Source organism: Mustela nigripes, chromosome 3, assembly GCF_022355385.1.
Source record: "Mustela nigripes isolate SB6536 chromosome 3, MUSNIG.SB6536, whole genome shotgun sequence".
NCBI classification, from domain to species: Eukaryota; Metazoa; Chordata; class Mammalia; order Carnivora; family Mustelidae; genus Mustela; species Mustela nigripes.
This window is the reverse complement of record NC_081559.1, coordinates 143,948,709-143,965,307: the sequence shown is the minus strand read 5'-3', so window position 1 is coordinate 143,965,307 and position 16,599 is coordinate 143,948,709. Positions and strand designations below refer to the sequence as shown.

The 16,599-nt window shown below is 42.6% G+C and overlaps 1 protein-coding gene and 1 long non-coding RNA gene across 2 annotated transcripts in view; both read left to right on the top strand.

Moving 5' to 3' along the window:
• Positions 1-7,975: 7,975 nt before the first annotated feature.
• TPD52 (tumor protein D52) overlaps positions 7,976-16,599 on the top strand; it is a 102,525-nt gene continuing 93,901 nt past the window's right edge. The window contains exon 1 of the mRNA XM_059394764.1: positions 7,976-8,219. Within this exon, the coding sequence (XP_059250747.1) occupies positions 8,201-8,219 (19 nt within the window). The 5' untranslated portion in view covers positions 7,976-8,200. The remainder of the gene's footprint in view (positions 8,220-16,599) is intronic.
• LOC132014109 (uncharacterized) lies at positions 8,309-13,333 on the top strand. Its single transcript, XR_009403214.1, has 3 exons — positions 8,309-8,388; positions 11,908-11,976; positions 13,249-13,333. It is a non-coding gene; the product is annotated as an uncharacterized LOC132014109 (long non-coding RNA).

The window sequence follows — 16,599 nt, the reverse complement described above, 5'->3', positions numbered from 1 at the left end:
AATTATCTTTTTTAGTTAAGATACCTCAAGTTGGGTTTGTTTGTTTGTTTCTTTCTTTTGTTTTTTAAAGATGTATTTATTTATTCTAGAGAGAAAGAGAAAGAAAAAAGGGGGAGAGGAAGAGGGAAAGAAACCCAAGCAGACCCCCTCTCTGAGCAGGGAGCCTGACACAGGGCTCCCTCTCACAACCCTGAGATCACAGCCTGAGCCAAAATCAAAAGCTGGAAGCCCAGCTGACTGCGTCACCCAGGCACTCCTCGAGTTGGGCTTCTGTCACTTGCAATTAGAAGAGAAGTGATGAATACAGCAGAAACCTACAAGATATGCTAAGAGGTATGGTTTAAATGTTGAAAGCCATGTGCAGTCATACAAGCGAAAGATTTTCATCCCACGATTGATATGGTCAGTATATTCGGCTTTCTCTGATTGGCACTACTTTGGAAACAAGGACAAAAAAGAAAATAGGAAAGCTGGCAGTCATTAACCAAATCCCGACGGTTCTTGTGTTATTTGCTGTAGAGGTTGTGATTTGGCTTCCTGAACTGGTTGTGGTTCAGAGTTCTATTATCATATATAATCTGACCATTATCCATTTCTATACTCAGTCTCTCAGGCCCCTCTTTTGGTCACGTTTGAGAAGTTAACCAACACGGGGAATGCTTGAGATCCAGATTTTCACCCCATCTCCAGGAGTGAATTGTCCAGTCATGTCCATAGTCAAGTGTATTGAGAGAACATCTGGCAAGAGAGTGACTGAGAAGATGATTTAAAACATGAGAAAATATAGTGGATTAATATCACGAGCACTCTGACAAAAACAGGAACAGTTATCGCTACTTGTAAGATGCTTCAAAACCAGCAACCCCCATTGGTCAACCCAGGAGAAGAGAACAAATCTCATAGGTCTTGAGGATCAATCTTAGAAAGCCAAGTAGCTTTATTCCTTCGCAGGATGCATGGTCTATTTATCTTGCCTGTTTTATCGACCCAAGTGCAGCAAGAAGTATTAATGATAATACAAATGACCCAGGCCTACTCAACAGGGAATCTAGTTATGCTATAGTCTCTCTCCACTTGTGCCAAAGAGTTGTGACTGATCCGTATTGCATCAAGGGGAGAGGTGGTATTATTAATAACTTTTGTCAGAGTTGGTGATAGGCTTCTTACCGTCTTTTTTATTTGTACAATTCCCACCATTGGAAACATGGCACTCATTGTATGTAGAAGGAACGAGTCTTCAGTAAATGAAGGCAAGTCTTCGTTGTCCTCTCATCTTCTTAGAAGTCAAAATTCATCCTTATTCCTTTTACTTTAAAAATGACCCAATTTTTTTTCATCTCTGGAAATTGCTGGATCTTTGTCTTCAGTGTTCTGCATTTCATAAGTACATGCCATGTACTGGGCCCTCAGTGAGCCCTTCAAATCAGAAAATCATGGCCTTCCGCTTGGAGAAATTCCCATTTTTCTGGTGATTTCGTTCTATTTCCTCCATCTCTCTTCTGAGCTCCTTTTTTTTTTTTAAATGCTGGATTGCTGGAATCTGACTTTTAATCTTCTTATATTTTCTCTGCTATTTTCCAGTTGTTTGTTTTTTGTTCTACTTTCTAGGAAATTCACTTGACTTTCTATTCCATGAAGTGACTTAACACAAATGTATCAACATACATTGATGAGGGTCAGAAAGGCTAACATGAGTCTTACTGAGCCCAAGTCAAGATATCTAGAGGGCTACATTCCTTTCTGGAGGCTCTTGGGAAGAATCTTTCTTTCCTTATTGAGGTTGTTGGCAGAACTCAGTTTTGTGAGATTGTAGAACTGAGGTCTGCATTTTCTGGTTGCTTGTCAGTTAAGGGCTTTTCCAGATTCTAGATGCTACCCATATTTCTTGGTTCATTGGCCTCTTTCCTTCATCTTCAAAGCCAGCAACAATGAATGGAGTCTTTGCCATGCTTCTAATCTCTCCTGCCTCTCCTTCTATTGTGGAATCTCTTGGTCTCCTGCCGGAAAATTTCCCAGCTTCTAGGGGTTCGTGGAACTAGATTGGCCCCACCTAATAATCCAGGATAATCTCCCCATCTCAAAGTCCCTAATCTTAATCCCTAGATTTTGTCTAGGTTTAGGATGTATACATCTTTGAGAACCCCAAGTCTAGCACAGGATTTTTAATGTCCACTATAATATATTTAATTTCCAAGAACTCTTTGTTCTTTTTTTAAAGGATTATTTATTTATTATTTATTTATTTAATGTTTTTAGTTTATTAATCCTCTCACGAAAAGTCTGCACAAGCACCACAGATAAAGTCACTCCTTCTGATGTTCAGTCTCAGCTCACTTTTTGCCAGTGCTGTCATTGGCTTTTGCAGTCCCCCTGACTTTCTTCCTTCTGTTTCTGCACTCCTTTTGTTGTTTTCTTGACATCTTTTTCTTCCCATACAGGCCATGTCTTGTGAGTCACTTTTGGGTTCATTTTTCTTTGCACAATCAAAGGATTCATCAATCATGCCAAAGCCAGTTGTCCTTCCACCATCAAAATGGACTCTGAATCCAAATATGAATATGACATCTGTCATGGCCCTGTACATTTTGGCTAGTTTTCCCCAAATTTCTGTCTTAGGTATTGTTGCCTTCTCAGGGTGAAGGACATCAATGACCATCTGCTTCTGCTGAAGTAGTCAGCTGGTCATGAACTTCCTGGTCTGGATAGTTCCTGTGTTGTTCATGATGGTGGCTGAGCTTCAAGCAGGCAGGGAAGGAAAGGGCAGAATTTTTTTTTTTTTTTAAGATTTTATTTATCCATTTGACACAGAGAGAGAGAGACCACAAGTTGGCAGAGAGCCAGATAGAGAGAGAAGGGAAAGCAGGCTCCCCGCTGAGCAGAGAGCCCGATGCGGGGCTTGATCCCAGGACTCCCAGACCATGACCTGAGCCAAAGGCAGAGGCTCAACCCACTGAGCCACCTAGGTACCCCAGGGAAGGGCAGGATTTTATTTATTTATTCGAGAGAGGGAGAGAGAGATAGCTAGAGAGAGCATGAATGAGGAGGGAGAGGAAAAGCAGGCTCCCCACTGAGCAGGGAGCCCGACCTGGGACTCGATTCCAGGACTCTGAGATCATGACCCTAGCTGAAATCAGAAGTTTAACCAACTGAGACACCTAGGTGCCCCAACCTAATTCCTTCTTAGGTAGACTTTCAACCAATCTTCCCAGTTTGAACCCCACTTTCAGTAACCACAGGTATCTGGTGCCAAGTCCTGAGGTTTTTGGAAGTTCTGTAGTAGAATTAGGTTCTTCTTGGCTTTCCCCACTGCTAGCTTAGCAAACAGCTTTCTCAGATCTGCGAGATTCATTATTATCTTGCTGTAGCCTCTTGAATCCTCTTTGTCCTTGTGGACTTATCCCTTTATTGTAATTTTAGTAGCATGGGGAGGAACTAAGAATGAATGAATGTTCATTCAGACCACTGAATTATGACTTTAAAAGGGCGAACTTTATGGTAGGTGAATTATATCTCCATAAGATAAAATTTTAAAGTGAACAGATGTGGGCAATGTGCCATCTTTCTCCCAATGCATGCCTCCTAATTTTAGAGGTGTGACTCGTGAGCCCGAGGAGCCCAGAATGGTGATGGTTTTAAGTGATTACTTTTAAGTGAGAGTTCAGCTAAAGCCGTTCAGGTGTTCTGAGTCGTATCTGGCCTTGCAGAGTTGTATTTTTGGTGAAAGTGACACAGACTTCGGTTCCTCAGCCCTGACCTTGGGCACTTGCCATTCTAGCCTACACCATTTCTAGAAGAAGGGCACTGGTGCTCTAGAAAACTAACCATGCTTGCGGGGATGAAATGAACCGCAAGTCACTGAGTCAGACGCCAGCTGAAAACTGTACAAATGTTGTTAGTCACTTCGTTATTGAATCCAGATGTGATGACACAGTTTATACCCTACAATAATCCAAAGGATAGATGAAAATATTTGAGAACAGTGATGGCAGAGAGTCTAGGGCAAAAAGGACTGTGGCTCCCCTCCCCACCCAGCTTCCATGATGTAATTTGATAAACACACAAAATTCAAAATGGCTTAAAAAAACAATACAAGGAAGATTAAGTGGTTTATGGCTTTTCTTAACGTAGCCCAGATCAATAAAGTGAGATCACTTTCTGTTAACATTCAGGGATTTATACGTCTATCTTCCATTAGTACGAAGTGCTCTTTCCTGCCAATACCCATTTTTACACGTTTTAAAAGATCTTTATTTCATACTCACAGTCTTTTACATGGCTGAGAATACAAGATGGTCACGATATTTTGGTAAGCAATTAAGTCTTAATTACCGGACATCAAATCAGTATTTCTCCAAAACCTGATTTTGATTACTCGGGCTTCTGAACTCTCCCCAAGTATATGTATCTAATTTATTTGCATGGTTCAAGCATTAAGAGTCTGTTTTTCTGTTGGAATATGATCACTTTTTCAAAGTTGTGGGGCCATATACCTTTAGTTATTTGACTAATCAGGGAGCCTAAACTGCCTTTAGGAACACTTTGGATTGAGAGAGTTGGCAAATAAAACAGGCCTCCATGAAGAATTTCAGATAAATAATGAATAATTTCTTTTAGTATAAGCACGTTTCAAGTATTATAATGGATATTCTTATACTAAAAATTTTTTTGTTGTTTATCTGAAATTCACATTGAACTGGGTGTCCCATCTCTTACCTGGCAACCTTAGACCCAAGCTACTGGAGACAGCCTTGTTGGGGACCCAGGCTGTAGTCCTTGGTACCGAGTGATCACACCCACCCATTCCTGCACTTTGTTCACAGACCAGGCACTGTGTACCTGCAGCTCCAAAGTCTCCCACCTAAACCTATGTTTTCAGGGCCTTTGCCCTTTTCTCCAAGAGAGTCCTTTTGAGTGCAACCCTAGTTCAAAGGTATGACCATGGGGTGGCTGATGGGAAAGCACGCATAAAGCAGAGATATGTGGCTAAGCTGTTCACACAGAGAAGCATGCCATGCCCACATGAACCTGGGACAGAACCCTAGGTGAAAAGACAGAGCCCGAAGAGAAAGCCAGGGCCCTCCATTTGTACCCTTGCTCCAGGCGCCACAAATGTGAAGAGTGGGTCTCAGAGAGCATCTGACCACGCATATATCTGGTGGGCATTCTGCTGCCCTGCTGATGGGGAAAGGGTACAATGAGGGCAGACAGTCGAAGTTTCCACTTATAATGCAGAGCTTTTACTTCTATCCTTTCCAATATTCTCATTTGCTTCAATTCATCTGCTTTTGGGGAAGTTTCCTTGCATACATTTCACCAATGGATAGGTATTTGGGGAAAAAAAAAGTAAAAAAAAAAAAAATTCCATGTCATCATTAACAACACTACAAAGTAAATCTAGTGTGTCTCCCCTGTACTGAGTGAGCCTTTTTTTTTTTTTTTTTAAGATTTTATTATTTATTTGACAGACAGAGATCACAAGCAGGCAGAGAGATAGAGAGGAGGAAGCAGGCGCCCCCCTGAGCAGAGAGCCCGGCTGGGGCTCTATCCCAGGACCCTGGGATCATGACCCAAGCCGAAGGCAGAGGCTTTAACCCACTGAGCCACCCAGGTACCCCCTGAGTGAGCCTTTTAAGGGATGATCCAGCTACATGCACCCAGGTGCTCTGTTTAAGTGCAAGCTATTCTCCAGAGGTTCCTCAGAGTGCTAAAACGTAAGCTCTGTTTATATCAGATGTAACATAGTGTGAGTTGTAAGTACATACTCTGTTTGCCATGGGGAAAAAATTAAGTAGAAGGAAGACATAGGAGAAAAGCAGGCTTCTGTGGAAATATCATGTACTGGGTTGTTTATGGTATGAACAATGCTTATTTAACCTCATAGAGAAAATTAAGTTAGTATTTGCCTAAGGTTTAGGATTACAAGAACCTACCTATGTTGGTAAAGGCCAGGCAGGAATTTTTAAATGGTACGTTATATCAGTCAGGATTGCTTTTGGCTCCACATAGGAAACCAGCTATAATGGTTTAAAAAAAAAGTCATGCATTTATGTTATTCCTGTAAGAAGACACTCCACAATGCCACTGAAGACCCGGATTCTTTCTGCCTTTCTACTCTGCCATCCTTGCTTGTGGCTCTCTTCACATGCTTGCAAGATGGCTGCTGCCCTGCTAGGCAGGAAGGGGGAGGGTGAAGAGCAAGAGGAGGCAAATCTGTCTTCTTTTAAAATGATTTCTTGAAGGTTTCAGCTAGCTAACTTGGCTCATATCTCATTGGTCACTAATGCGTCAGAGAGTCATGCCCAGCGGCAAGGGAGCCTGAAGTGACCAGTGAGTGTTTCAGCAGGACATACTGCTATCCCAAACAATATTTGGGTTCTTTTATGAAGGAAAATGGGAAAACTGGATATTGGCTAGGTATCAGCCATCTCTGCCACAGATATGAACAAGCATATACATTCTTAAAAAAACAAAAAAACAAAACAACCACACACATAAAACAAGGCATTTTTTCCTTCCAACATACAAATAAAGTCATCTAGCAAATTAAATAGATTCAAATAGAATAAATACTATTTCAACTAACACAATTTTCAAGTGCTATTTATGTGTCCACAAGTTAGTCCATACATTGAGAGATTATCTATCCAGATTTTTATCTCTGTACAATAGATTTAAACAGCAGTTAGTAAAAAATTCTTTACCACATTATAGAATTTTTTGCCAATGTCAAAATTTGCTTTACCATTAGATATTAAAAATCATTTTTTAAAAAGCCTCTCATTGTGCCTCTTTGTTACAAACCCTAGATTGTTACTAGATCCAGTATGCCTTGTTTTAAAATTTAAACCTGAAAGCTATACTTACAATGTTTCTTCAATGCATGGTATAATTAAAGGGATGAAAAGATGCCCCAAATGATCCTCGACCTCCTCTAGCTTATAAACTAATAGGTTCTAACTTAGTAGGGCTGTGAAAAAGTTAGGGCTATAGCCGGTGGCTGGAGAGATGAATGACGGGTGAGTGCCACAAGAGAGAAGGCCGAGCCCCGTGGGAGTAGGAGAAATGAAAGAGAAGATCTCCTCTGGTTGGGGTCCACAGAATAAACTTCACGGAGAAGCTGGAGATGCAGGCAGGAAGGAGCTAACACTTCACTTACAGTGCAGTGGCATGGAGGAAACGTGGAGTCGTTTCAGGTGACTATGGATAATTTTAAAGCATATTAATAAAAGCCTAGTGCGTGTGGAGTACTTTATCCTATGCTGAGAGAAGAAGGTCAAGCCAGAGCCTCCAGGTACATAACACAAATGTTAAGTTGTCTCACTCGCAGACCTAGATGGCCTATGGAGATGACGTACCGCTTCAGAACGACATACTCAAAGTGGCATCATGGAAAACGAGTAAATGCAAAAACCACTTTGAAAACAGAGCGCGGATGACAATGATTAAAAGTGTTATTGCTGGATCTTCGCACTGTTGATCAGTGACTATGAAGCCTTAAAACGCATTCCTAATTGGTCTCCGAAAAACCCGCACTGTCTGAAAAGAGAGATTCTTTGTAATTTTCCCCTTTTTGCTTGTTTCGCTGGTTATTGAGGATACCAGCGGATGTTGTTCTGGCAGCAGAAGTCTGCAAGTCTCTAAGGGAGCAAAGAGCCATTGGCATTTCTGAGTAACCTTCTGGTGTTTTCTACTGGGTAAGTACGCAGGAGCAGGGGCTCGCGGAGGCAGAGAAAGGGCAGCTTCGCTGCCTCCCAGGAAACTTTTGATATTATAAATAACTTGAGGGCGGGACGCCAACGCCGGGCGGGTTGGCGAGCGCTCCGCACGCCGCCTCCACCGTGGCTGCCACCTCCTCGCCACCCTGCTCCTCCCTCGCGGCGGCGGAGTTCCTCCTGGGGCGAACCGGCCGGCCCAGCCCTCCCAGCCGGGCACCGCCCGCCGCGCCGACGTGGCCGAGCGCACAGGTCGGCCGGGTCAGGTGGTTGGGTGACGCCCCGGGAAGGCGCTCCCCGCCTAGGGCGGGCGGCGCCGCCGCGCCCGACGCCTCCGGGGGAGGGGACTTCGCGGGAGTCGCGGGCGGAGGCGAGGAGGAGCGCGGCGCGGCGGGCGGGCGAGCGGGCGAGCGGGCGAGCGTGCGATCCGAGGGGGGCCGGCAGCCGGTTGCGGAGGCGCAGAGGACGCGAGGCGGCGGGCGGGAGACATGGACCGCGGCGAGCAAGGTGAGGGCGCGGGGACGGCGGGCGCGGCGTCTCCGGGATGGGCGCGGGCGCGGCTCCGGAGGGCGCGCGGCTGGGCGCGGGAGCAGGTGCACGGCGTCGCCAGCCGGCGCCAGAGCGCGAGCTGAGCCTTCTTCAAGTTCCATCTTCCGGATCGGGTTCCGGCATTCTGGTGGGGCCCAGCCGCAGGGAGCGGCTCTGGCGGGCGGAGCGGGCTGATGGGGCCGCGAGTGCGCGCGCGCGCGGCTCTGTGTGGATGCGAGAGGGGGAGAGAGATGCAGACCGAGAGACTTAGGGGAGAGACCGAGCAGGGGGTGGGGAGGGAGAGAAGGAAAGAAGGTTCTGGGTGGCGGCGAAAGGGCCGGCCAGGCTGGCGGAGTCGGGGCTGCGGACCGTGATGCGCTTTGGGTAGGAGGCGGTGAGACGGGAATACTGTGCAGCTAGCTCTTGTAACTGGTGGAAACTGAGGAACTGACGACAGTGGGTCGTTTCGCCGCTCAGGATGGGAACATGACTCCCCCCCCTGCCCCCCACACTATATTGAGACTTTCTGCCCTCGTCTAGGTAACGTGGTTAGGATCTTTGGTGGCGTCTGAGCCTATGGCGATGGTTTTGGACGTATACGTGTAATATGGGAGGTGTTCCTAAAAAATGTCCTGGTGGTTATGGGTTTATTTTGGGGGAAGGGAGCTTTTCATGGTAAGGGGCGTCTTTTACTCATCAAGGTGAAACCCATAGTCTCATCATTACTGCCTTGGATGCATTTGTTTCTGAGAACAGGATCTTAAGTGAAATTATCTCCACTAGAATTATTGTATAAGAGAGATGTAAACAGGAGGGCATGGCTTAAAGATTTAAATATTAAATATTTAAATGTTGCTTCATCGTTGTGATAATAACCCAGTAACTGTAATACAGATGCGTGGCACGCTTTTCATTTTTTTTTAAAAAGATTTTATTTATTTGGGGGGGTGGGGCACGCGCTAGAGCGAGGATGGGGGAGGGGCGGGGGAGCAGGAGAAGCAGATTCCTGCTGAGCAGGGTGACCTGTGCTGGACTAGGCTCCCGGCTTCATCCCAGGACCCTGGGATCATGATCTGAGTCAAAGGCTGACGCTTAATGTACTGAGCCATCCAGGCGCCCCGCGTGGCACGCTTTTTGAAAGATACACATAAAGGTTTAAAAAAAAAAAAGGTAACAATGTTAAGGTAAATTTTAAGAAGTGGGCATAGGAATTGCTCATATTTTGAGTTCAAACGCAACAGTTTTCATTTTTGCTTATTACTCTTTGCATTTACCTTTATACATTTTATGTAAATGAAGCCATATTCCATATATATTATTTTGTATTTTACTTTTGGTAAGTTATAGGGATCTTTGGAACCTTCCAGCCCATTCTTTCCCCCCACCCCTCAGATTGATCTTACACTTAACATATGAGTGCCTATATTGTAAACATTATATACAATATGTAACTTATATATGTATATATGTACGATAAGTAACACATTATATATTTTTTATATGCATCCATGTTGTTTAGATTTAAGCTTATTGAGGTTAGAGGCATGTATTTCATCTTTGTCCATGGTAGGGTGACATCGTGATTTGAACATGGTAGATATTTAAGTGTTTGAGGCAGAAAGCTCATCTCAGATCTTAAGTATATTGTTAGGAGAAGGCCTAGGAGCCACTATGTAAGCCAGAATTATTCTGTCTTTTAATGAGGGTGTCCGGGATGACAAACATGTGAACATGCGTATTTGTATCTGCCTTACATTGTCATATTGAACGTAATGGTGTTTTTAGAGTAGCTGTGTTTGGTACTTGTCAAACCAGATTAAGTAGCTGTTTGAGTAAGTGAATGGAGCGACTAATTTTATTAGATTTGGTGTTCTTAGTTTGGCTGGTGAGAATCACAGTCATTAGTACCTCTGTGCTGATGACACCTTATGTGGTTTTTGTAGGACTAGTTTTTCATGTGTGTGTTTAAGACATATTTTATAAGTTCTTTGGCTTATAAGAGGAGCCTTTCTGTTTCTAACTTTCAGATGTTTTCCTCAGGTAGTCATGTTAGTTCTTGTTTTTAATTGTCATTCCTCGAGGGCAAGGGAAATCCATCCTCTTAAAGTGGGGAGTCTGAGAACTCAGCTCAAAATGAAAGATGAGTCAGTCACCTGCTTCAGGAAGGTCAGCTGGCTCCCTCAGCTTTGCTGTGTTGCAACCATGTGGCCTTCCCTTACACTTCTGGTTCCATGTGCTTGTCTCTTTTGCATATTCACCTTTTTGTTCCCATGGCACAAAGTAGGTGCTCAGAGATGTTTGTGGAGAGGCACTTGGGTGGCTCAGTTATTAAGCATCTGCCTTCTGCTCAGACATGATTCCAGGGTCCTGTGATAGAGACCCAAGTCGGGCTCCCTGCCCAGTGGGGAGCCTGCTTCTCCCTCTTCCCTGTCATTCATGCTCTCTCTGCCAAATAAATAAAATCTTAAAAAAAAAAAAAAAGAAGAAGAAGTGTTTGTGGACTGCCAAAGATGGAAAGGAAAAGTGACCAAGAGCACCTTCCGGCTGTTGGAACCTCTGATGTTCTCCCTTGGTTCCCACTTACTCCTGTTCTTTTTTTCTCTTAGTATTTTAAAGGAGCAGAACTCCGTGGTTAGGCAGAGAAAGTTGTTAATAAGGTTGTGCTGGACTGGGAGGGTAAGTTTATAGGTGAGGTCTTTGAATAAACAGAGTGATGGCTCAGTCTTCATTGAATCCATAGTGAAACTTCTGGCTTAAAGGAAGAGGAATTGGGATTGTAAACCTGCGTGTCCATTATCAAATAATGCTGGCTGAAAGAAGGTGTATGAAACTCTTTGATTCTCTCTTGAATTATGATTTTTGTAAAGTACTTAAAGCCACATAGGAACATGTTAAGATTTCTTTAACTTTTTAGTATGCATGGAGTTGGATTTGTCTGTGCCCTAAAAAAAACCCCAAACAAAAACCAACAAAGCCATACAACTCTAGATGTAAAATAAAATACCCGACCTCTTGTCTTAACTGCATTTTTTTAATTGAAAATATCTCCATACATATGTGAAGTCGTCAAAATCTTTCCTTTGCTCCCTTTTTTATTTAACAGAGCTATAAAGTTTGAGAAAGGTTTTCCTTGTTTTATATAATGTGTTCTAATGCTCTTTAGTTTCTGGCTAGGATTCTTCTGTTTTGCCCACCTTCTCCTGATCCAGACTTTGTACACAATATTCTGCTTCTATTGAGAGCTTAGTCCATGGTAATTGATTTGAAACCTGCCTTAAAAAAGTAAAGATAAATAAATAAAAACACACCATAATCTGCATTATGCCTCTTAAGAGTTTCTACCCAGAAACTAAGCATAACACATTGAATGTGTGTGGTGCTTCTACTTTGAAAGTGTAGAGTAGCGTGCTAACTGGAGGGTACATTGTGTAAAAAAAGAAAAAAAAACCCTGGCTTCCTTTTATGGTGCTGAATAAATATTTACATTTCATTTGTGTCTTAAGTTAGTAATAACCTGTAGTTCAGCACTATATTGAAGTGGTGATCACCCTACCCGTTAGTGCATTCTATCTGTGTTTGAATTCACACATCTCTCTCTCTCACACGCACACACATGCACGCACACACACACACACACACACCCCAAAACTTTTTTTTTTTTTTTCAGGGAGAGAGGGAAGGCTACTGCAGCCAAAAAACTGGGAGAGGAGAAGGCTGCAGGAAAAGTAACACAATGGTATGTCACTGTAATTTCAGCGCTGTAGTTATGCCTTCAAAAATAATAGAACTGTGAGATGTCACTTACTTTAAAGTAAAATAAATGTAGAGATGAGTGGATAACCGTATGGAGGGTATGCTTGCAGATCTCAGGGTTTGACCCACTCCAGTTCTGGGTTTCTTTGGTCAAGTCTCAGCTTCCATCCATATGGTGCTAATGGGTTTGTTGTTGGAATTCACTTCCTGCATTTATTTTTATGCAGTTGCTTGCCTGGTCTCTAGGGCCCAAGCTGAGTGGTAGGAGGGGTTGTGATCTTTAGCAGGATCTCAAAACAGAATAATCTATGCACACAATAAGAGCAGATGTACTCATTATTCGAAACCAGAAAGAACAGCAAAATACCCTGAATTTATGTGTTTCTAATCCTTTTGTTGTAGGCTAAGATTATGTTATTTTCCTTTGGGGTTCATTATTTCTGTTTTAATTGTTGACTGTTGTGAAGTCTCTCTTCTGAGACTCCCAAATTTTATTTGCATTTGGTACAGAAACCATAATCTTAGCCATGCATTTTTATTAGAAAAATATCCAGTGGATCAAATGATTTAATGTTTGGGTGAAGTTAAAAAAATGTTTAAATTAAAAATACTTTTTGGAAGCTGTGACTCTTTTAGAGAAATTGGAAAACAGAGAAAAAGAAAAAGTCACCTGTAATCCTACTGTGAAAGATCATTATTAACTGCTTTATACCCATCCATACATCTATGTGTACTTTTTTCTTTTCTTTTTTTTTTTTTTTTTAAGATTTTATTTAGGGGCACCTGGGTGGCTCAGTCGTTAGGTGTTTGCCTTTGGCGTGTGATCCTGGTGTCTCTCGGTATTGAGCCCCGCTTTGGGTTCCCTGCTCAGCAGGAAGCCTGCTTCTCCCTCTCCCACTACCCTTGTTTGTATTGACTCTAACTGTCTCTCTCTCTCTCTCTCTCTGTCAAATAAATAAAATCTTAAAAAAATATATATTTTATTTATTTATTTGACAGGGCCCGCGAGAAAGGGGGAACACAGCGGGGGAGTGGGAGAGGGAGAAGCATTTTTCCTGCTGAGCAGGGAGCCCCATGTGGGCCTCCATCCCTGCACTCTGGGATCATGACCTGAGCCAAAGGTAGATGCTTGATGACTGAGCCACCCAGGCGCCCTTCTGTCTATCCTTTTACACAAGTTGCAAAATAATCTCTTATTGAATATTTCATTTTATATGAAAAAAAAATTTAAAAGTTTTTATTTTATTTACTTAAGTGATCTCTACACCCCACATGGGAACTCACAAGATCAAGAGTGGCATGCTCTTCAACCCAACCAGGCAGGCGTCCCTTGTAACTCCTTTTTCACTACTGTGACCAGGTAAATAAGGCGTTTGCTCAAAATTGAAACTGACTAAAAGGTTGCAAAATCTAAATTTTCCTCCCATTCCTGTCTCTCGGGGCGGGGGTGGGGGGGGGCTATTTCCCTTGGATAGCAATGCGCCATTTTAGCAGGTTCTTCTCTTTCCTCCCAGAGATTCTCCGCATGTAGGTATCCATACACTTACTTGAATATATATGTGTATGGCTGTATTATATAAACTGTAGCACACAAATCCTTTAGCACCTGACTTCCTCCACTTAAATACAGTGTATGTCCTAGAGATTATTCAGCATAGTGTTACATAGAGCTGCTTCTTTTTTTAATGGCTGTCTGCATGTGTACCATGTTATGTATCATAATAGGTGATGTTTGACTTGTTCCCTATTGATGGCCAATTAGTTTTCCCCTGATAATGTTGCTTTTAAAACAAATCTGCTGCAAATCAATTTGTATGCAAGTCATCCGATAAATGTGCCAGTATGTCTGTAGGAAGGATTCTTAGAAGAATGTGACTGTTCAGTTTGGATAGTGCGAAATCGTGCTCCGTAGAAGTGGTGCCAGTCCTACCCACCAGCAGTGTGTGGGCATCTGCTACCCTCCATCATTGGGCCTGGGTGTTGTCACACTTTTTCTTCTCTGCTTATCCTATATGGAAAGAGGGGTTTCTTAGCATATGTTTTATTATATATATTTTAATATGAAGGTGGTTTGGTAAGTGTGAGATCTAGATTTCATTTTTCTGTGAAATGTCCGATCATATACTTTGCCCAATTTCTGTTTTGTTCTTTTTTCCCCCTCGATTGCATTATGTAACCCTTTCTCCACGGTATGAATTGCTAATGTATTTTTTCTTCCTTTGTCTTTTACTCTTTTGACTTGATAGTGATTTTTTTTCCAAGTGGAAATACTAATTGATGGCTGTTTGCATTTTTAGCTTCTAGCTTTTGAATCATTCGTAGAAATGCCATCCTCACTTTGAGTTTCTGTTTTTATGGTTTTATTTTTTACATTTAAATCTTTCATCCATTTGGAGTTTATTTTGATAAAAAGTGTGAGGTATGAATCTTAGCCCTGCCCACCATTGGCTACTTAGCTGCCCAATACCACTCACTGAAAAATGGATTATTCCTGTATTGATTTGAAATACTACTGTTCTCATACACTAAATTTCTGTTTTCTTTTCTTTTCCGTTGATCCATCTCTGCATTCCCAGCAACTAAACTAAGTTGTTATAGCTTCATAATATGTAAAAATACCCAGAAGGGCTGGTCTCCCCTTTACTCTGTCTTTCTTTTTTTAAGTAGGTCCCGTGCCCATCAAGGAGCTTGAACTCATGACCCTGAGATCTGGAGTCACATGCTCCTCCAACTGAGCCAGGCAGGCATCCCTCTATTTTTCTTTTTATTGTTAGATTTTTTCCTAGCTATTTTTGCCAGATTCCATTTCCAAATGAACATTAGAATCAGATTGTCTGGATGAAAATTCAACAGAAATCCTGTTGGCATAGCTTTTCTCCCTCTCTTCTCTCTGTCCCCATTCCCATCCCCCGTTTCTCTCCCTTCCTCCTTCCCTCCCACCCTCCTCTCTTCCTTCCTTCCTTCTCTTTTTTCTTTCAGGAAGGAGTGGGAGGGGCAGAGCAGGAGAGAGAGAGACAAAATCTTAAGCAGGTTCCACACCCTGCAGGGAGCTGATGCAAGGCTTTATCTCATAACCCTTAGATCCTGACACGAGCAGAAACCAAGAGTTGGTTGCTCAACTCACTGAACCACCGAGGTGCTCCCCACCAACAGTTATTTTTAAAGGGACGCAGGGGGTGCCTGGGTGGCTCAGTGGGTTAAGCCTTTGCCTTCGGCTTGGGTCATGATCCCAGGGACCTGGGATCGAGCCCCACATCGGGCTCTCTGCTCGGCAGGGAGCCTGCTTCCTCCTCTCTCTCTCTCTGCCTGCCTCTCTGCCTACTTGTGATCTCTGTCTGTCAAATAAATAAATAAAATCTTTAAAAAAATTAAAGGGAAGAGGGAGGGCATGAGGAGGGAAGCAAAAAATGCATGAGGGAGGTTGAAAGGGTTCTTATTTCTCTGCATCCTCAGCAACACTTGTTATTCTTTTTTTAAATTTTATTTATTATTATTATTATCATTTTTTTTAAAGATTTTATTTATTTATTTGAGAGAGAGACAGTGAGAGAGAGCATGAGTGAGGAAAAGGTCAGAGAGAGAAGCAGACTCCCCATGGAGCTGGGAGCCCGATGCGGGACTGGATCCCGGGACTCCGGGATCATGACCTGAGCTGAAGGCAGTTGTCCAACCAACTGAGCCACCCAGGCGTCCCTATTATTATTATTATTATTTTTAAAGATTTTATTTATTTATTTGACACACAGAGAGAGAGAGAGAGACGGTGAGAAAGGGAATACAAGCAGGGGGAATGGGAGAGGGAGAAGTAGGCCCCCCTGCTGAGCAGGGAGCCCGATGTAAGGCTCCCCATCCCAGGACTCTTGGGATCATGACCTGAGCTGAAGGCAGATGCATAACAACTGAGCCATCCAGGTGCCCCTTATTTTATTTATTTATGTTGATAGGAGCTATCCTGATGGGTGTGAGGTGATAGCTGATTGTTTTGATATGTTTTGATAGCTGTTTTGATATGCACTTCCCAGATGATGAGTGATATAGAATTTCTTTTTATATGCTTCTTGGTCATCTGTATGTCTTCTCTAGAGAAACTGTTGAAGTCCTTTGCCCATTTTTTGATTGGATTATTTATTTTTGTTATTGTTGTTAAGTTGTAGGAGTTCTTTATATATTATGATACCAAGCCCCTATAAGTTAAGTGGTTTGCACATATTTTCTCCCATTCAGTAGGTTGTCTTTTCACTCTTGGTTGTTTTGTTTGCTAGACCGATGTCATTACCTTAACAAAAAAAGTATTATGTACTTTACAGGGGAAAATGCCGTCTCTTTTTGTTTAAAATTTCTCCATTTACTAGAGAAGCTCTATATGTTATTAGCCATTTTTCTTCCCTGCTTGAGATTGTTACTTGCTCACCTTTTACACTTGGGATCTTAGTGTGTTTTGGGCCTTCTCATCATCCCTGCCTCATGTTCTTACTAAATCTTTGTGTTTTGTGGCACATATTTATTTTTCCTGTTTTTATTTTCATTTTGGTTATGTCGGACCTTTATAATGTTTTTACTAACAAAATACAGTATTAAGAGCAAATATTTTCTAGGTGACATTTTT